Genomic DNA, 22,177 nt, shown 5'->3' with positions numbered 1-22,177 from the left:
TGTGGCTGAAAGCACCAAGTTCAACCTGTTATTTATGCAAATAATTAATTACTCTTGTATCCAACTCACAGTTTGTCATGACACATTAATGACTTGATAGACTTCTATGAACTAGTGAGCACAGGACAGCAGAGCGCTTTTATCGTCATTTAATTTAAAAACGATCCTGTGTGAAATTATCTAGTTGTGAGTGATGGAAGCATAAAGAACAGACTCAGCAAAGCTTCTTTTGGATCATTGCTTTATTAATGGTAACGTCAGGGAAATGAAAAATGCTAACATTGTCATATTTAACTCCTGGGTACAGATGAATCGCTGCCTCAGAGCCTGGCAGGCTCCGTTTGCACACTGCAGTGAGCGCTAATTCCTCACACCACGATTGTGGGGATACACAGCCACACAACAGTTTATACACCTTAACTCCCAAGGAAATAACAGCTGTTTCTGCATTAAATTCTCACCATAAGCTTTTATAGCTTTGGATTTCTATATTACTGTTTTTGCATCGCCTGTTACACTAGAATTTTCAATTTCTGATATTAAAAATATTTAAATAAATAAATAAATCCCTTGCAAAATGTTTTCCTGCATGACTGAAAATGAAGAACTGCTAATCCAAACCAACAAAAAACCCAACACTGAGTGCACTACTACCACCTTTAAAATTTAAATGACCTTAGATTTTAGAAAGGGCTTCCTCTAATGCTGCAGAACTGTTCCAATTTTCCCCAGACCTGAATGCTAACAGAGTGTTTATCCTTTACCAAGAAGAGTATTTCATAAACCAGCCTACAGCAACACCATAAAACCAGCAGAGCTCTCCTGCTTAGAGAAAACTTGATTTTCAGCTAAATGGCACCAGAGGAATCTGAAAGCAGATTGAGAATCAGGGGCTGGCACAGAGATTTAAACAGCAACCTGAACAGTAAATGTGTGTTTTTTGTGCTACAGTGCACCGAGGCCCATATGGAACCACACCAAATCACTGATGGCGAAACCTCGGGGCCAAAACCAAAAGCAGCCTTTCCTGACAGCTCCTGCCAAGCCAGCTGCAACAGGGAACCTGCAGCTGTCCCAGCTGTGCTCCCCAGCTGCAGACACCAGCCCCAGCACGCATACAGCTTCGTTGTGTCATACAAGGCAGTGCAGAGGTGCAGGCAGGGGCACAGGCAGGGGCACAGGGGGGTGCAGGGCTCAGCTCTGCTGGCCCAAGGCAAGCATGAGCACGAGCCCAAGCTCATGAAAGCCCCAGAGCACTTCATGTGGCTCCTGGGCAGCAGGAGCTGTCCCCAGGGCTGCTGAGGGGACGCAGCCAGCAGGGAATGCCCAGCGCGGTGCCTGGCGCCCAGGCTGGCCAGGCAGCAGGGTGGCAGCAGCACCAAAGCACCCAACGCCTGGGGCAGCCAGTGGGACGGCAGGGCCCTCCTGGGCTGGGGAAGGAACCTCTGCTTTGGGAAAGGTTTACAGCTTTCCTGTTCCTCTTGAAATGACTTTGATTAAAAAAACAGACCTGGACTAAATTTTCATTTTTGCTAATTTGATTGTCAGCCTTGATTTTCTTAGTTTCCTGCATAGCTCATGACATGGCACAATTAGTTCTTTACTGCTAAGATCAAGCCACGAAAACACTTGAAAAAGTACCCCTGGATTTGATTATTTTCTTTTTTAAATAAAGTGAAGGTTAAGTACTGCATGGTGACGCCTAAGGAGCACCTCAGCACTGTGACTCCATCAGCACCAGAGAACATGGAGAGACTTCAAACAAGCTCTTCAAATTGCAAGTGTTTAGGAGCTCTTGATTTTATTATTTTTTAATAAAATGTCCCCTTTGAAGTCTCTGCACCACACTAAACTTCAAAGATCACACCTTAGCATGTGCTGTTTCCAAGCTGCAGCCCCTAATTAATTAGAGCAGAGCAGATACAAACCAGGGCACTCGCGTGGGGCTGAGGCAGAGCTGGGACAGGGCCCGCTTAGTGATGGGGAGGCAAAGGCAAAGGAAAGGCAAAGGAAAGGCAAAGGAAAAGGCAAAGGCAAGGCAAAGGCAAAGGCAAAGGCAAAGGCAAAGGCAAAGGCAAAGGCAAAGGCAAAGGCAAAGGCAAAGGCAAAGGCAAAGGCAAAGGCAAAGGCAAAGGCAAAGGAAAGGCAGGGGCAGAGGAAAGGCAAAGGTGGAGGCAGAGGAAAGGCAAAGGCAAAGGCAAAGGCAAGGTAAAGGAAAAGGCAAAGGAAAGGCAAAGGGTAAAGGCAGGGACTCCTCCAGCGTCCGCTCACGGCTGTGTGCTGAGGAGAAACCCAGACTCTTTTCCATTCCCTTCAGCTCTGGCTGTAAGGACAGACTCCTTGGAAGTCATTAAACGTGTAATGTCTGTCTGCACGGCCGGGCAGCGCAGGCTGCAGCAGCAGTTGCAAAAAGCATCTCGGGCAGCCCCACAATGGCCGCAGTGTTCCCTGGCCGGCAGCTGTAAATTCCTGCTGCTTGATGAGAGAAACATCCACACGGCTTCCAGGGCTGCGGGGTAGGGGCAGGGGGTATTAAATCCACAGGCTGCATATTGTTGCAGCGTCTGGCCCCGGAAGCCTTTTCCTTAGCTGAGCCACCTACGGTGTGCGGTGCATTTGTCGCCACTGTGACAGCCCCAGGCTCCCAGACTCTCTGGACAGCGGCCAGGTCACTGCCAGGGGCAGATGCTCACACTTGCAGTGATGCTGTGATCCTGCCCAGCAGCACCCCACACTCTCCAGCAGTGCAGTGAGTGACCAACATCTGTCCCACAGAGCTCCCAGGGCAGACAAAGGTGCACAGTCCTCTCTTTACATGGTTTTGGTCTAAGAGACTCAAGTTATTTTTAACACACAGCAGCTTTGTGTTTCCAATAAAAGCAGGAGAAAGAAACTAGATCAGCTGCCCTGACAGCACCGTGCTCTCCATTCTGCAAGCATGCCTACAAGTTAGTGGAATGGCTAGGAAGGATGTGGGGATGGATAGCCATCTTCTGCCCTGGAGCTCACTGACACCCAGAACACGCTCCCACCCTCCCACGGAGCGTCCACGCAGCCACAAGAGCCTCGACACAGGCCCAAAGCTGGGTCTGCAGAGGATGGCACCGGGCACAGGCACGCAGCACTGCCCGGCTGCAGGAAGGCCCCTGTGCCCAGGCTGGGTGGTGAAGGCCAGGGGAGGTGCCCTGCTGCCAGCAGCCAGGCACAGGGCCACAGCCCTGCCAAGCCAAAAGCCCTTCTGCAGGAGGAGATCCGCTGTGCCACGCAGGATCCACATCCTCTAATGGGACTTCATTTTTAGGTGCTCAAAAACATTACTGGAACCACATATTCCTATCAGGTAAATTTCATTTGCATATGCAAATGATATCCAAATACACTGCACCATTAATATGATCAGTAATTACATAATAATAGTCACCAATCTCCACACACATCAAACTTACAGTTTTGTAGCTATTAAGGAAACTGTGCTTTGTAATTAAGATAATCCTCATTTCCAGATGCTAATTAACTATATAATAATTAGCTTCTTTTGCTAATGCAAATGAAGTATTTTCATCCTTATTGGTAAAAGAGTTGCTTATCACTTAAAAAAGAGACAACCTAGAAATAATCCCTCCTCCTCCTTAAAGGTGAAAAGGTAACTCCATTTTTCTCAGTCTCATTTGTGAATGTAAATTAGCCCTGATTAATCAAATCACAGATTAATGTGCCCATCCTGTAGCACGGCCAGTGCCTGGCGTGGCCCCCAGCCCTCTGCCCGTGGCCCAGAGCAGCCCCCGGCTCCTTTCCGCTGGTGCTGGCACTGCAGAGCCCCCAGCCCGGGCACCAGCCCCCGCAGGGACACACAGTGCCACCCAGCCAGCCGAGAGCGCCAGGAGCTGTGCCAGCCTGTGGCTGTGCCACCAGCCTGGGCAGGGGCAGCACTGGGCAGGGGCAGCGGGTGCCAGTGGCAGCACTGCCAGCCTGTGGCTGTGCCACCAGCCTGGGCAGGGGCAGCGGGTGCCAGTGGCAGCACCGCCAGCCTGTGCCAGCGCCACCAGCCTGGGCAGGGGCAGTGGTGGCAGGTGCCAGTGGCAGCGCTGCCAGCCTGTGGTTGTGCCACCACCCTGGGCAGGGGCAGCGGGTGCCAGCCTGCGGCTGTGCCTGGGCAGGGGTGGCAGGTGCCAGGGGCAGTGCTGCCACGCCACCGCGGCACGGCCCGGCCCTGGCGCAGCGCATTCATCATCTGCTAAACCAATCCACCCACTCTGCACCACCATTTGTCATTAATTATGCTAATCAGCACACCATTACTCTCCAATGACACCATGGCACTTATTAGCCAGTTATGGTTTTTCAAATGCACAGCTCATTGTGTATGTGAGTGCTGCGCCTGCATTAGCCTACAGGGAAGAAATGTCCAATTATGAAAAGAAAAAATTTGCTATTATCTCCCTCTAACAAACCAATTTAGTAATTATAAAAGTCTCTGAACTCAGAAGGATTTGTTAAGAAGAGCTGAGTGATGAAACCAGAGAATTTTCTTTGCAATAACTTTCTGAGTTGGAATTGAAGTGACAACAGAGAATGAGCAGTTTTTATTATCTTAATTACAACTCTTGCATCTTCACTTTAGATGATCAAAAAGCAGAATTTATCTAAACACAGGCCCATATTTGGCTCTTCCATTAACCCATCTGATTTGTTTATTTTAACTGATATGCACCAAACGTGTGTAACGTGTCACAGACCCCGAGACGGGCCTGGCCAGTTCCCAACGCGCAGCTCTGAAGCATTGGATGTTGGATGCAGCAGCCACCCACCCAGAGGCACCCATGCAGAGGCACCCATGCAGAGGCACCCACCCAGAGGGACCCATGCAGAGGCACCCACGCAGAGGCACCCACGCAGAGGCACCCATGCAGAGGCACCCATGCAGAGGCACCCACGCAGAGGCATCCACTCAGAGGCACCCATGCAGAGGCACCCACCCAGAGGGACCCATGCAGAGGCACCCATGCAGAGGCACCCACCCAGAGGGACCCATGCAGAGGCAGCCATGCAGAGGCACCCCTGCAGAGGCACACACCAGGGTGGGGACACCATCCCAGGAGCAGGGACACCGCCCCATGCTGACACAGCTAAAGGGATGGAGCCAGGCCCTGGAGAGCCCCTGGGAAACTGGCTTTGTTGGAACACCCAATTCCTCCACAGTTCCTATGTTGATTTGCTCACTGCAAGGAGACACCACTGGTTTTAGAAGCTTAATATGTGTTAAGAGCTCATTAATATCATCAGAGTAAATGGGCCTATTAAAACATCTTTAAGCAATATCTGAACATACATCTCCCTAAACTATATTTAATGACTGTACTTAAGATACATTATATGAAAGTCTTAATGAGACATTAGATAGCATTTTGAAGATTAAAATTAGAGAATCCATATAAAGTCTGTCCACTTAATTTAGCCTTAAGCTACACTGATGAAATATATTACCACCAAATTATTACTTCATTAGAACAAATATTTTCTAATAATTTCTGATTTATGCAATTAGTTGTCTCCATATATATTATATATTCGTATCTATATGTACATATAAAAGTATACACAAAACAATTTTCTAGTTCAAGAGGAGATGGGAGAAATCTGAGCTTTCTAACAGCTGAGCTAATTACTTGTCTTTTTTTTCTATTGAGTTAAAGATATGGAGTATTCATAACAGTCCATTCGTGGTACCCCCACTTATCCATGAACCACAGGGTAATTTTTTAAACATCTGCTGTTTTGCTGTTCAAGGATCAGTAAGATGCCTTGGGCCTGGCATGCAGTGATGCTGCGATGCTGATGCTGCCTCTGTGCCCTCTGCAGAGGGGAGGCTGGGGCAGGGCAGCCCCCCGGCGGGTCCCAGCCCGGGGCTGAGCAGGACCCCTGTCCTTGTGGCCCAGAGAGGGCTGGCACCCACCAGAGCGACCCAGGGCCTGGCAGGACCCGTGGGCACACCTGCAGCACTGCCCATGGCTCTGTCCCTGCTGCTCTGCCCAGGGACGGGCACCCACCCTGGGCCCTGCCCTACGACAGCCACAACTGAGGCACTGCCTAAACAAACTGCAATAAACTTATTAGCAAGGGGGTTTCATGTGTGGCTTATTTTGTATAAACAGCTTTTCATTAGATAAATGAAGCCCAACAACCTTTACAAATGTTTTCAATTATGAAATGGTGCCATTGAGATATCTGGATGGTGATAATAAGGGAAAACACCAGTGACATCTCCTGCTCGGAGCTGGAACGTGCTGCCTGCATGGCTGCTCCTCCCAGTGCCATCCCACCCGGCCACACCAGGCAGTACTGACTCCTGCTTCATTTGATGCAATCTGTAGCAACAAGACTATTTACATTTATTCTGCCCAAGCCTTCTATCCAAAAGAGCAAACATCTCATTGTAACAATTTTGCATTTTTAACTGCACGAATTAAGCATTCTTCATAAATAACAGCCTGGTTTGCTGCACTGCAACTCCTTTTTATTAGCGGCACAGAAATGCACAATGAGCAACGTGTTCTATTATTCTTTGTCAAATCACAGAATGCTACATTAGAATAACTGTGCTGGTCAATGTAATATAGTAGATTAAATTCAACTTCTGTGCAAAACCCACTGTAAAACAGCATGATAAGAAGGCTATAAAAAATTTAATTTTACTCCAAACTCCATCAGAAAAAAAAAAATGGTGTGAAAAGTAATTTTGCATAATCAGTACACGCCATCTGGAACAATTAACTGATTTCTATAGAACTATGAGGATCAGTCATATCTGCTTATTAAAGATCAGAAATTATACAAGTAATAAATCCTTGAAAAAACTAAGCGTACTCCTGCCTGTCAATGCTATTTTAACTTCAAATACTGAAGAACGCCTGATAAGGCTGAAAAGAAGAGATTAATATATGCAAATTACATCCAGCATTTAAAATCCCCAACAACTGTCTCTGGTTTTCTGTCCCTTATTGCTGCCTTTATGTTTTATTCATACACCAACTCACCTGTCACTTCATAAGCTATAATATTATGGGGGGTATTATTAAACAGCATAAAGCCAAGCTTTAATTGGAAAGCTTCATTGCATTTTCCAATTATTTGGAGTAAATTAAAAGCAGATGCACATAGTTTAATAAGGAGTCTAATATCAGTTCCGGGAAATCAAAATTCATTGTCATTACTATGCTGTGATAGTTTTGCAAACTGTACCCAATTTTGGAGGTTTTGAAAAGAAAATCTGTCTCTGCAATCTGTTAATTGTCATTCGGTTAATAACTGTTTAAATATCCAAACCTCTGAGCGGCTCCCTATTTAAAAAAAAATTAAACTCTGGCACTCGGCAAAGCAAAACAAACACAGTGCAGGCCACCCCAAGGCTGTGCTCCATGGGAACGGCACCAGTCCCACAAGCTCATCCTGTTCACCAGCCCCTGGCCTTCAGCCAGTGCTGCTGTGGGGTGAGGGCACCCCTGTCCCGGGGTCCCTCAAAGGGTTCAGGCTGCCCTCCATCACCGCGCTGCGGATGTGCCGCCAGCCCGTGCCCGGCGCCCCTGCTCACCCATGATTTATGGATCCAGGGTTAGAGCCAGTAACCCTCTCAGCAGAGAGCAGCAGCCTCCCTGGAAGGGGACGTGGGGAGCACGGGTGAAGCCCACGTGCCCCAGCAGAGGGACAGGGCTCCCATGCCCGCCTGCCATGCCAAAGGGAGCCAGACCATACCAGGGCAGGGCAGCAGCCAGCCAGGGCTCCACCTCCCCTGCCAGCACACGGCAGGAGCAGAGGAAAACAGCTAATGGCACTTTGGGCAACAGCAGGTTCATCAAAAAACTGTCTGTCTTAAAAATGTCACCGGGGACAGAACTCATGGCTCCATCATCCCCATTTGGGGCTGGGGCCCCAGCACAGCCTGGGTAACGTGGGGCACGCTGACACAGCACACCAAAAGGGTTTGCACGCCATGGATGGCATAATTTCATAGGAAACACACTTTTTGTATCTCATTAGTAACACACTTCCCTTTCTGAAATATGCAGCTGCAGCATTTTACATGAGACTCCAGCCTCCCTGAACTGCTGGATATTAATAGAGTCTTTCATAGCTGGAAGATTATCCAGGTCTCTTTAGTCCAAAGACTAGAAATTGCAATAGGGTAAAGAACAGGCTGACTTTAATCTCAGCTTCAGGAAGGAGGTTTCAATGCAGAATAAAGCTTGTGTCACAACTTGTCTGGCTTTTGGACCATCCTGATTAAAATTCAGTGTCACAAAATATACATTTAGTTACGCTTCTACTCTTAAAAAGCACAAAGAGCTTAAGTGAAGGGATGGGGACCGACAGTAGGATGCAGCACAGGACCTCCCCTTCCAAGACTGGGGGTCTCAAAACCCTTGAACATCAGAGGCAATCGCAGAACCACCAGGAACTGTGCTAGAAGATGAAGATAAAAGCAATCCTTGTGCACTGATCCAAAGAATAGAATCTCCCTTTTTTTTCAGAATTACCTGTTTTAGTGAAGTAAACACACTGTGACAAGTGCATAATTTAATTATCTACAAAAATAATGAAGCAAAACAATAATTTGTAGAAATAAATTATTAACCTCTGATTAAAACACCTGTCCTTCTATACACAGAAGAGAGATGTGTCTTTTAAAAGGAAACAGACAAGTAAGGAAGTGGCACATGTGGCCACTTGACCTGGCATTTTGCAACAACAAGGAAGTTGACATATGGGCGCTGAAATAGAACAACATCTGAATTTAGAAAGAGCTCTGAAAGAGACTTTTGTCACTACCAAAGTACAAAGGAAAGAACAATGAGGGGGATGGGGAGTGGGCACCCGAAGGCATTTCCAAGTTAGCCCCTCGCGTGCAGGAGGAATCGGGCAGCAAAGTTTGTCTCGGGAGCAGTGTGAGAAGCAAACGCTTCCCACGCCCCTGCCCAGGGAGGCGGCACCTGCCCCCGCAGGGAGCCCCAGCCCGCAGTAGGAAAAGCAGCTCGGTTTCCTTCCCAGGAACCCACTGGCTTTGATATTTTTCCAGACCATTAACATCAGTTTCCAGTCTCTCTGCTGCCTCCAGAGAGCTGGATTAGAAACCTGCGTGGAGCGATCGCCAAACGCCGCCGCAGCGCCTGCAGGAGCAGCCCATCCTGGTGCACACCAGCCCAGCTCAGCTCCGCTCGTGCCACGGCCAGGGCCTGGCTCACCTGGCCCACCTGGCCCACCTGGCTGCCCAGGCTGAGACCCTCTGCCCCTGCCCCGGGGCTCTGCCCTGCGCTTCCTGCTGGCAACGCTCACCTGTGAGACCCAGCAGTGCAACTGCACCGCAGCCTCTGCTCACTAACGCTTCCCTCTCCAAACTCAGACCACGCTTTGCTCTGACCTTTCACACAAAGTGTCTGGAAGAGGGCAATAAATATTTAAATATCATAAAAAACTACCTCAATGTAAATATAATAAATACCCATTTAAGTAAATATTTACCTCCCTAAGGTAATAAATACTGGTGGGTGACTCCAAAATAAACAAGCCAGAGCTGTGGAGAAACTGGCACTGCAAGAGCTGCACAGGGAAACCTCCTCCTTCATGGCATGCTGGCACACACACTGCAGCCAACACTGCGCTGGCAGCCGGCCGCGCTTCCCTTCCCTGCTCAGCCGGGCTTCTCACAGGAAAACACCTCACATGAGCCACTTGAGATGGATCAATGAAGGGTTTAAAGACCACAAAACAGCACCTTTAAGGTAGGAAATACATGTAAAGGCATCTCAGCCTCAAATGACAGCTGGAAGACCCACGGCTCCTCAGCAAAACAAAGAGCAAGTGCTGCGGTCTCGGTCACAGCACGGGCGTTCCTTTATCGGAAGATAAAGCATGCTATGCTTTTTGGGATCTGACATCTAAGCTCCAAGCCATGGCTTAGACACGGCTTCTCTCCTCTCAAAGGGAATGAAAACCTTCACCTGCAGCTCAGCAAGGTCCTGAACTGAACTGAGAATGCTCCGGGTAGTGAGAGATGCTGCACTTCTGGATCCTGCTTTATCTCTAAGGATTAACATGACTTGAGCATGGATGCCCAAACTTATGGATGACATATCAATACATCCAGGTAACATCATTTCTTAAGGTACTTACACAATTTTGACAACACAATTTCTATCCTAATCAGAGAACCAAGGCCAAGAGAGGGGGTGAGATTGTTCTGGAGTCAAATTACACAAACTTGTCTGCTGCTGCCCCAAAACACATCTATCTGTAATACAATGCTAGCTACAGGGAAATTTCAGGGGGAAAGAAAAGACAACTCAGTTCAGCAGAATGCACGGATCACCAGCAGCAAGGGCTGGAATTCACTGCTTAGTAACTTCAGAGTGCTGCTGTGGTGTTAGACCCCATCCAATTAAGTGAGGCCTGCAGAATATTTACACTCCTACATCTCTTGGTTCCTGAAAGGGTTAAAGCTTATTATTAGCATATAATTTACAGGTCCCTTCTCCCAGGAAAGAAATAATGCACGGTAAATGCCACATTCGTTTTAATAATACATGTTACAGTCTGTGCCCAACATCTGCACAAAGGTAGAGCAGACAGATTTTTTTGACATGTCCCACTCTGCCATTGAAACACAGGCTTTTTGTTTTGTAAGTGATGGAAGGTTTAATCAAGAAAGCAGGCAATTCATCAATCGAAACAAGGCTGCTCACACTGCCCTGACAGCACACACATGGTTTTATACAGAAGAAACCTGGCCACCTGTCAGCAGCACCTTTTACATCAGGATATACAAATACACTGGGTGATCAATCCTCCAGCTCTTCCCATTCATTTCTTCATTTTCTTATTGTATTTTTCTTTATGCTAGATGTTGCCCTCATTCTCTGCAGGAATAGATGGGAGACAAGGCAGGCTATGGCTGTTTATACACTATCATAAAAATTTATATACCCTTAGAGTGACTTATTTCCCTTCTATTTGAGTACCATTATTATAAATAATTTTTCACTTCATTGAGGAATTTTCCCTGTATGTTATTATCTGTGCCTGCCTGCGAGGGCTGCCTCTCCCTCACTGTGCTTGTGCCTCTGATAAGCCAAAGCAATATGCTGGCAGAAGATGCTCAAGTCAGAAATGAAGGCAGTATGTAGTCACAACAACATCTTAATTAAACTGAAGGCCATGAGGAAAGACTGTGCTGTGAAATACTGAGCCATGTCTGTCAACAGGTCTGTCTGCAGCAAGGCATTCTTCTTCCAGCAGCTGCCTGCCCCAGCACGCACATTAAACCTGGCAGCTCCTCAGCATCCTGCTCCCAGGAGCACCCACAGACGTTCTGCACATCACAAACCCGAATTCTGCCTTTGGTCTGGGTGCATGGCACGGGGAGGGACAAGGGAGGCTGCTGGGCACGAGGATGATGCCAGCAGTGCCAGTGCTGCACTGCCGTGGGTCATGACAGGTTCTGGGCACTGCTTCCCTATCTGCACCCTGCCAGGGACTCACTTAGGAGTATATGCCAAGAGAAGTGTCCTTAACCTTCAGGTCACCCAGTCTTGTCATGGCCAAGACTGGCAAGGACAAAAGAATGGTTAAAAATTGTAATTACTGCTTTCAGGACCATTTTTTCATTGAGTCCAGTTTTGTGCAAACAACAATTGCATTACACAGCCCAAGGAGTAATGGGCAGTTCCAGTGAGGATACAGTCATTCTGCCAAAATATATTTGAGATACAAAGTAGAATCGACAGCCAAAATTCATTTTATCTTCCCCAAACATGCTGAACCACAGCTGGAAGTGTTGTTTTCATCAAGTACTGAGAAAATCTTGGATGTCTATAGAGAGCAAAGAGAGACCAAGCTGCAGCTCTTCATCCTACCCCCATGCCAGCCCTCCCTTCCCAAGCAGGTCCTTCTGTGCCCACAGCAGACTGAGGCCATACTGAAAGGGGAAGAGACTGCTCCCAATTGTTTTTTGTTTTCCTCAGCAGCCCCACAACCCCTGTTCTGACGCGGGAGCCCAGAGAGCGAGCTGTGCCCACAGGGCCGTGCCCAGGCAGAGAGGCACGCTGCTCCATCACCCAGCACACATCCTGCAGCACCAGCTCGGCGCGGGGAGCCCTGGCAGCAGCCCAGGCGTGGCAGCCTGCTCCTAAATCTCCTGTTGCCATGGCACTGCAGCAGCACTGCAGATAGCCGAGACGGAACAGGAAACTCGGGAATGGCTTCCAGAGCATGTCTGGGGACCAGTCCACCCCGCAAGGCTCGAGCACACAAAGAGAGCTGTCGCGGCGCCTCGCTGCAGCTGCTGACAAGGCAGCCGTGGGCAGGAGCTGCGCACCAAAATCCTGTCAGTGCACAGCATGTGTCAAATGACAAGACCCTTTCTCTGGAAAGAACTCACAGCTGTAATAGCCATTACAACACATGCACAACTCATAACAGTGTTTCTGGAGGAGAATGTGCAATTGGAGGAAAAATAAAGAGTTATACTTGAAAATGTGCTCAAGTAAACATGAAGAACTAATGCTCTGTCCAGTTCTACAAGGCCTTGTTTTGTGCTTAGCCCGTAAGGATCTGGTAAAGTGCTCAGGCTCTCTGTAAAGCAGGCACCTCCTCAGGCTGCCCCACGAGCAGAGGCCACACATCCTGCAGCAAGGGCAGCCCCACCAACACCACACAGAGCTGCTGCCGTTGGTGCTTTCCCAGAGAGAAAGCACAGCTTCCCATCCCCATGCAGAACTGCCTCCTGTGAACACAGGAATACACCTTCCCTCACATTTCCAAAGGTATTAGGGCAGGAGAGTAACAAGAAAAACGAGGACTGACAAGGATTATGCAATTCTTACATTCTATCTCTTTGGGAACCTGAAGCTGCAGTTTCAGGCAGAGATTACCTTTTAAATAACCCTTTGATTATGGTACATGAATTAATGCCATGTTCCCATGTTGCAAGTGTCACTCACTATTAATAGGAGGGACCTGTGAATGGTACATTTTTGCCATCTTCTCTTCCCTGATTATGCACAAGGACTTTCAACTGCACAGCCAGCCCACTGAACAAACTGCTGAATTTCCAAACTGTCCTAAAATCTCCTTCAGCCAGATGACGGGACTAGACCTTCATTAGGCTTTGACAGAGTCAGGTTTAAATCCAGTATCTTTCTCCTCTTGCAAAAACAACATAACAGAGCAAACCCTGTGCTAAGTGTGATTCCGGCCATGGCTATGACAATATTTTCTCAGGTGCAACAGCAGTGCAGCAAGCCCTCCGAGAGCACTGCGGGGGCCCAGCAGGGTGGGTGGGTGAGCTCACCTGAGATGGCGTACAGGTTGGAGTGCTGGTGCTCCAGGTCCAGGCGGCTGCTGTGGCTCTTGCCCCGAAAGCTGGCCGGCAGCGTCAGCGAGATGTGCCTGAGGGAGGGAGGACAGGCAGACGCGGTTACACAGAGCAGAGCAAGGGAGGACAGGCAAACGCGGTTACACAGAGCAGAGCAAGGGAGGACAGGCAGACGCGGTTACACAGAGCGAGGGAGGACAGGCAAACACGGTTACACAGAGCAGAGCAAGGGAGGACAGGCAAACACGGTTACACAGAGCGAGGGAGGACAGGCAGACGCGGTTACACAGAGCGAGGGAGGACAGGCAAACGCAGTTACACACAGCACGGGATGCTGCTCCTGTCAGCTCCAGCCCCACAGCTCCTGGCAGGCTAAGCAGCAAACATCAATTTTAACACTGCTTCCAAAACTGCCCGCCAACTGCTCAGTGTCAGCCCCTCCAGCCCTTGGGCCCTGAGTGTCCATCCAGCCCCAGCAGGGCATTCAGCCCAGGGCAGGCAGGGCCAGCACCCACAAACAGCCAGCACAGCTCTGCCCCTTCACCTTAACCTGCATTCCTCCAACGCAGAGCCCCAGTCTGTGACAGTTCTAATGAAATGTTATCATTAACCTTCTGGACTGCCTTGCCACACGTAAAAAAGTGGCTCCCTCTTCACAGAGGGCTCAGTGCAGCTCGAGGCAGAGGGAGCAGCTCCTGCCTCAGCTGAGTGAGAGCTCCTGCCCGGGGCAGACAGCGAGCACTGCCAGCAGAGCCACGCAGCCCTGGTGTCCCCTTGTGTCCCCTGGGTGTGTGAGACAGGGCCCCTGCATTCTCCAGCAGTGCACCAAACCCACGTCCTCAGCCAGCAGATTTTATCTACCACACCAGCCATCTGGAACTTATCTGCCTTCAAAAACAGGACATGTTTTGGGAAGAACAATGTATTTTTAGCCCTTGATGCAGATGATGGTGAACAGTACAGATAAAATAAGAAAAAGCAAGCATCAGTCTGAGTTTACTTGTGCTTTCCAAAGCTATTTTTAACCAAAAAAAGACGGTGTGAAAATATATTTGAATTTGGCTATCAGTTTGCTGTTTAAAACACAATCCACATGAGAGTCTCTGGAGCAGAGGCATGTGTGTTATGAACACTTTAAAACAGGAGACCACTGCCTGTGGGCATGACATGCTTCTCATTCAACTTATAATAGAAGTATTCAAAAATATTTTCCAAGGCACCAAAGGCAGCCAGTAGAAAGACTCAGTTTCTCTGCCCTCTAGGGAGAACTGCTTTCTTCTCAGCAGAAATAGTTCTGGAGCTAAATAAACCAGATCAACTTAAAAAGCCCATTTCTAAGGAGAGTATTTTTTAGAAGTTTGTGCCAACCTGTGCTGTAGGAGAGGCCAACCCTGCAGGGTGGGCACGTGCCAGGTGTGCCATGAGGACGGATCGCTCCCCACGAGGCAGCGAGCACACCCCAGCACTGGGCAGCACTCCCACCCTGCCTTGGTGTAACGAGGGTGTCTGGAAAGGATGGCCCGCCTGCCTGCCTGCCTGCCTGCTCTGGGGCCATTTGCTGTCCCTGAGCTAGGACAACTGGGCATTCCATTACTCTACTGCCTCAGACACCACAGAGATGTCTCCAAAAAGAACATTAGCTGCACAAGACAGGGCAGTGACTGCTGGATGGAAATCAGCTCTCCCCTTCTCTCCTTCTTTTTATAAAAGATGACATTGTAGGGAGGAATGGGAAACAAAGCCTAATTTATTTTAAATTAATGTAAACTTTGGCCAGGATCAATATAGCTTATACCTACCAACTTGATTGCATAATGCATTTTCCTTATGTGTTGTGAGAGCCAAATCATTTTGCATTGTAGAAGACAAAAAAAAAGAGGCTGCCATAGAAAAGCAAGAAAATCCCAATTACAAAGTCCCCAAGTTCCTAAACACATATCGTGAAAGTATGTGCAGTTCTGTGGCATATGGCAAATCAATTACTAGTTTAAATTTTAAAACAAAAACATGGTAAATGTGTTGCACAAATAATCAAGAACAACGGTTTGGTTTAGATTACAGCGGCCACTAGAGTTTTGAATACAATTAATCATCATTCCAGGCACCAGGAAGCCATATTGACACTTATTCCTAATTTGAATATTTAATTAGGGTGAAGTTCTTCATCAAATTATCACAGAACTGGGAGGAAAGCCTAAAAGATTTAAACAATTACTACTTTAACCCTTGCCCAACTGCACACCTGTGAGCACAACAATCTCTTTCTGTTCTGCAAAGCTGGAATATGATCAGGCAACGTGACAGGTAAAATGGACTACAAATATCCTGGGAAAGGGGAACAGACAGCCAGCACCCAAAGGGCCTCTCTGGAGAGGCCAGGCTGGCACAGGCTTGTGCTTCTGACTGCTGGTGCTCCTTCACCTTTACCAGGGCAAAGCTTTTGGGCTGTATCTCTATTTCAGAATCAAATGTGGTTCCTTCCAGGGCTTTTTTGGTTTGGGGCTTCTTGCTGGTTTGGCTATTTTTAGATGAAAAGCCTGTCCATAACCAGCTAGCAGGCTCTTGCTGCCCACAGCTGAGCTGGCACCTGCTCCCGCCTGGGAGGTTTCACCTGCACCAGGAGCTCCTGGGCTGGGGCTGGACCCCGGGGCTGCTCCAGACCTGCTGCACCTCCAGCACCCCGTGGGCACCTCCCTCTGCACAGCCCTGCCTCGAATCGCTCACACACCCCTTTATGCGCTGTATTAACCCATATAAGAAAATCTCTTTTAATGAGGAGTGATATACTTATGAACTCTCTAGAGTCATAATTAGAGCAAACTAATTGAAGTTGTGTTTTGACACACTTTCCAAATTCACGGGTACTGCATGACATATTCACAGCACCAGTGCTGCACACCGTGGTGACAGCAAAATCATTAGGCTAATAACACTTATTTGCATTCCGATCATGCCAGCAGCGGCCGTTAAATGCTGCCTCAACCAGCACTCGTTTACTCAGAAAGTTTCCACTGAAAGATATTAACAGTAATTATTAGTACTTTAGTGGATGCCTGATGTTAAGGAATGGCAGCTCACAGAGACCATCCCCAAGCCACTCATCTGCCTTGTGAAGTGCCAGCAGAGCAGCTTTGCAGCTCCCGAAGATGAGCAGCGCCGCGGTTTGGTGTTTGGTGCAGCGGACGTCCTGCCACGGCCAGGACCCTGCTGCTCCAGCACTGCTCCAGTACCAAACCCATTTCTCCCCAGCATACCATAATTTCAAGACAATTTAGAGCAAGTTTAATCACCCTCTTCACTTCAGTTGCTCTTTTATTCAGCAAATCCACAGAACAAGTCAGCATGTGATGAGGAGATCCCTCACGTGCAGGCTAAGGGGATTTGAGGTCTGTGCACATTATGGCCACTTTTTGAACATTTTTGGAGAGAAACTCACATAAAACAGGCCCAGGAATGCCTGACAGTTCCAAACCTGTTATTAAGAACTGTCTGCAGGAAGGTGATGAACTGCTTTTGAAGCGAGGGGGCAAGTACTCATAAAACAGAACAGAGGATCACAAGGGGAAGTGCCAGATATCAAAGGATGCTTCATAATTCATATAAAAATATCAACAATGTACAGCAAAAGCCCAATGGAAAGTTGGGCTTTGGACCCAGCAGTGACAGACTGGGTGGTACAAGTGTGACACCCAGAGCAGCATCTGAACCATCCGGCAGCAAAGTTTGATTTTTTCACAACAACCTTCAGAAGGGTGCTGCAAGACTTCATGGGAATACCTTTCAAAAAATACCACCAAAAAACCCAGAAAAACTACCTTACTTTCCATAAACAATGATCAAGCAAAGATCATTCCCCATGAAAAATGGAGAATGGAACAATTACATTTCAAGCTGCAGAAAGCTGAAAACACAGCTAACATGAGTTAATATCAGGCTGCAGCTCTCAAGAAATGCAATCCAACATGGAAGCTTTGCTCATGGAGACTGGAGAAGGCACATTTCTGAAAAAGAAGCTGCTGGGGTTCTGTGAACTGGCACCAGGGGACTTGGCACTGAGCCCCTCTAGCAGGAGGCATCTCCTGGGCAGCAGCTCACAGCCTGTACCTGCGCCTGAAACACAGCAGGCACCTGCGCTTCCAGCAGCGGCTGCATCCCAGCTACAGCATTTCTTCACAGCCCTTAACTTTGACTGTGCTGGGGCACTGAGATGCCAGAACACCTACCTCATACTCCAAAGAACTGCAATGAAAACCTAAACTGCGAGGCAAGAATCACCTCGGGTAATGGACTTCATTCCAGACAATCTATTCTAATCGTGTAAACCAAATATTTAAATACTTTGTAAAACCTTCCTGACCCTTTCCTTAAAACAAGCAACATATGGGCTTTGCAAGCATTTCATCTCATTCCAAGCTACTAAAATATCCTGTTTCCTAAGAGTCAATGAGAACTGGGGTGCCAGATTCAGATTTTATAAAAGCCCAATGGCAGGAGAGAATGAAAAAGAGAGTGAGCGATTCTTTCCACATTGACTCTCCCTGCTCAGCTTTCCCAGCTGCACAGGGAGGAGGGCCCAGCCCCTGGCAGCCCCTCCCCAGGCGCCGGTGCCCCACGGGACGGGCGCTGAGCCCCCTCTCCACAGGAGCTGCCTGGGCGCACAGCGATGCTCACCAGGCACGGGTCTGCTCACACCAGCAACCCAAAACCAAAGGCCTAACGCAGAATGAAGCTGCTGCAGCCTCCTCTGCATGGGGATTAATTCAGATCAGAGGAATTGAGTAACTAGGACAGAGCAGCTGCCAAACAATAGAAAAAACCCCAACAAGTTTAATTTACGCCGCTTGGAAGAGTGAGCTGCAGCCCATTAAATCCTTGCAGGCAGAGGCTGCATCAAAGAGCTGAGCCCTGGCAGAGCTGCATGAAGTGCTTATGGAGTGGCTGTCTCAGCTGAGCAGCGCCGTGTCTCGGGAGGCTGCGGCGGCTTCCACATCCTTCACGAGCTGCTCTCCAGAGCCACGAGTTTTCACATAATGAAGCAGTAGGGAAAAATTGCCAAACAGCAGAAATACTCCAGAAAGATAAATTACACACGGTGTAAGCGTCCTGGGTTAGGATTTTAAGTGCTGCCCAATTAATCAGCGCAGCCCCGGCTCCCAGGCCAGATGCAGAGCCCCTCTCAGGACCAGCCCCTCGCTGGGGCTGCCCAGGCAGACCCCAGTGCCCTGCAGGGCTGCAGGCACAGCCCGGCCGCAGGGACATCCACAGCTCCCCTGCAAAACCTGTTAAACAAATATGCCGCATAAAGACTCATTTGGGAAGAGCACGTTGTCAGCACTTTGCCAGTAATAAATAATGACAGTCCAAACACTTTACTAAAAGCAATAAACTCAAGAAGTGTTTTGGAAAATGGTGAAAGTGATTGATTTAAAGGAAATATCTGAACACAACCACATGCATTTCAGGGTGAAAGCACAGATTACAAATCAGCAGTGGCAGAGATCATATTAAATAGCAGACAACACACAAGTTTTAGGGGGAAAAAGCTCAGTTTCCCTGCAGGGCTTATTTAACAACCCAGAGCACGGCTTCTCCAAATGGATACCTCCGGTTTGGACTTAACAGCGCTATGCTATGCCCCAAAGAAAACATGCCTCCAGAAATACTGCTATAGCAGGAAGAGGGCTCTCTATAAAGAAAAATGACTCTAAGATTGAAGCCTCTTCACTCAGAGCACTCCACAAATTCTTCAATGCATTCTCAAAATCGGCCAAATCCATCAGGCTCCTTCTAATTACAGTTCATGCCTTTCCTTCTCAGCTGCTGCAAGGGACTCTTGTGCCTGGAAACCAACCGTACTGTTTAAACATTTTTTCCTAATCATCATTTTCTACCACTAAAACATACTGGCCTGTGACCAATTTTTGCACGTCTTCATCCAGCTGAGCTGGACGCAAGCCACACGGTCAGTGCTGTTTCATAACAAACCCTTTATGGGAACCAGACTCTGGAGAAACACATGCCAGCCCCCTCACCCACCCAAACCATCGTGTTCAGATCTGCACAGCCTATACACAGCAAGGGCATTTCATGCTTACATTTTGTTCCTCACCATCCTCACCACGGAGGATCCATGGAAACACCCCCTCCAGGCTCCAACTTACTGTTTGAGTCTCACAGCATTGTCAATCCATCGCTGCTGAGATGTGACCTCAGCCCTTATGACATCCTTGGCTTCTGCTAAGTATGTAATTTAAAAACTAGGAATATTGCACTGTTTCATGACACAAGTGATTTGAGCATTCAAGCCACATAATATTTTCAAAATATAATAATGAATAACTACTTTTTTTATTTGATCTTATAGGTATTTTCCAACGCAAATGATTTTACAATTAGTTGCTAGTCAGGAGGTGGTTTTAAGGGAGGGATTTAAGGCAGACCTCCACTGCTGTGTGGAGGCATTCTGGCCCTCACATCACCAGCAGTGGCTGCCTGTGCAATGGCAGCTTTCTCAGGATTTGGCCTTTCTCTACAACAGAGCAGAACAGCACTGAAGCCCTGGAACCTTTTCCCTTACAGATGCTTCATAGAAATCTATTTTAAATGATTTAAATAAATTATTATAGCTATTTCTAAATAATAGGGTAGCTACTAAAAATAGGAAAGGCAGAAGGCTTCCCTTCCATTACCACACTGCAGTCAGGCTGGTGCATCCCAGCCCCAGCTTGGGTCTCCACGCTGCCTTGTTGGTGTTGCTTTACGACCTGCCTCGACTGCACATCATCAGCCTGCAGCAGAAAGCCACAGACTGATCCCTTCCCAAGCTTACACCACCAATTTCAAACCCTGTTAATAAATCAATTTGAAAAATCAGACTTCTCTGCCTAGCAAAGAAATTCCTGCATTCCACAACATGAAACTCCACTGGGAGCAGAGAACAGGAACAAATTGTTTCCTTTTCCTAAGGAGGGGCCAGCTTAACTAGTGAAAAGGTAACTGAGAGCTCAGAAGGAAAATTCAGACATCTTGATCTTATTCCAGGTGTTTAGGTAGAGCAATTGCTATCTGTGTACCAAAGGCAGAGAAGCAGCTTGGAGACCTGCACAATGGCATGGCCACCCTCACCAGGACTGCCAGGGCTGCTGTCGGAGGCCACCCAGCCAGATGCCTGTACAAGAAAACACCAAGGAGAAGAAATGGCTGAAAAACACCCTGTGAAGGCCAGAACAACTACCAAACAAAGCCTGCCCTTGTGCAGCCCTGACTGTGAGCCATAAGCCTGTGACATGCAGAAGCAGCACTGCTGATGTGCACCAAGATGTGGAGCTCACACCTCTGGTACATGACAACTCTGTGATGGCCACATCCACTGCCATCAGCACCTTACACCCCAGAGCAGAGGGGCTAGTGCAGAAAAAATATACCCCACAGGAAAAAGTCCTTCCATTTGAGGTTTAGCTGTACATGGGGGCTTAGTTTATATCCAGCGTTAGCAATTGTTCTGAAGCCCCCTCTTGATTCAGAATTATTCTAAATGCAGGCACAACTGAAGAGAGCAGCTGAGATACCTGCCCAGCCCAACAGCAGACCCTCCACAGTGCTCCATGCAGCACTGCTCACCAATCCATCCTCACTGCTGAGGCAGCTTCAGAACAACCCACTGCTATTCCTGTCAGGATATATCCACATGGAATAAAACAGCAAACTGACTGCCACTGTAATCTCCTCTCTCTGTGGTGACATGAAAATAAGAGATCACTTGTGACTACAATCTTTCACAAACACGGTGTTGAGTAACTCACCACATGGCTGACAGTGTTAGAAAAGGCCTTCAAGTTGTCTGTGTTCCCTGTAATAATTAAATATTTGCAGGATGCACCTTTATATACATTTCTATTTCTTAAAAAATATATTGGATAATAAATAACCAAAGTAAAAAAACAGACATGAAAGATGCTTTGAATGATCAGGCTGGTGGTGTAAAAGTTACCTGTAAATCACACATGGGGTGTGAGAGTGGAGCTGGCTACAGACAGGTGGGTTTTACTACAAGGCATTAATGTAACATTCAATTATTCCACTGCATACTGGCTGGTTTAACTCAGCCAAATTAGAATACATTTTATATTGACTATTTTGACATTTGCTTTATTTGGCAAGTAAAACAAAACTGATCCAATTTCCTTGCAGCCATTGTAAACCATAAACTGCACAACAAGAGGTTATAAAATATATAAGCCTTGTAAACACTTCTTTTCAGACTGTCACTGATGCTTTGAGCTCTAATTTTGGCCCTGCTCCCAACAGCTCTGACACTGCTCTGCAGCCTTCCCTGGTCAGCTATAAAGTGACCCATCCACATTCAGTGATTAAGCACTGCCACTGACATTCTCTTGCTATGGTAATTTTTTTTTCTTTATTGTGGAAATTTGCCCAGACAGAAGTTCTTGCAGAAGGAAAATGAAGATCTGTGCTCTAAAATCAAGACATCTTTCTCTCTGATCTCCCATGGCCTGGGCTAGCATCTAGCTTATGTCCAGCAGAGCTTCACAATAACATCTCAGGTCCTGGTGGGACAGGCTGGAATCCCCAGAAAGCTGCTGGCTTTTCATCTCTTTTGCCTCATCTCTGAGAAGCATGACAGCACGTCTGCCTGCAGCACACCTGACAGTACGCGACAGCAAGCTCTGTGCCAGGGCACGGCAGCTTACCAAGCAGAACTCTCAGAGAAAGAAACACCCAAATGCTTTGGAGAGCTCAAAGAGCCACCACAGGACCATGGATTTCAGTCTGGGTCATGGGTGAAGGCTCAAA

At 47.8% G+C, this 22,177-nt stretch overlaps 1 protein-coding gene across 5 annotated transcripts in view; it reads right to left on the bottom strand.

Annotated features, from left to right (window-relative positions):
* Positions 1-22,177, bottom strand: part of MVB12B (multivesicular body subunit 12B) — a 53,121-nt gene that overhangs the window by 12,658 nt on the left and 18,286 nt on the right. For all 5 annotated transcript variants that reach the window (XM_058038029.1, XM_058038025.1, XM_058038030.1 and 2 more), the window contains one exon: positions 13,340-13,437. In XM_058038029.1, coding sequence (XP_057894012.1) covers positions 13,340-13,437 — 98 coding nt within the window. The remainder of the gene's footprint in view (positions 1-13,339; positions 13,438-22,177) is intronic.

The sequence above is a fragment of the Melospiza georgiana genome, chromosome 20, assembly GCF_028018845.1.
Source record: "Melospiza georgiana isolate bMelGeo1 chromosome 20, bMelGeo1.pri, whole genome shotgun sequence".
NCBI lineage: Eukaryota > Metazoa > Chordata > Aves > Passeriformes > Passerellidae > Melospiza > Melospiza georgiana.
The sequence above is the reverse complement of the archived record's forward strand: the minus strand, read 5'-3'. Positions and strand labels throughout refer to the sequence as shown.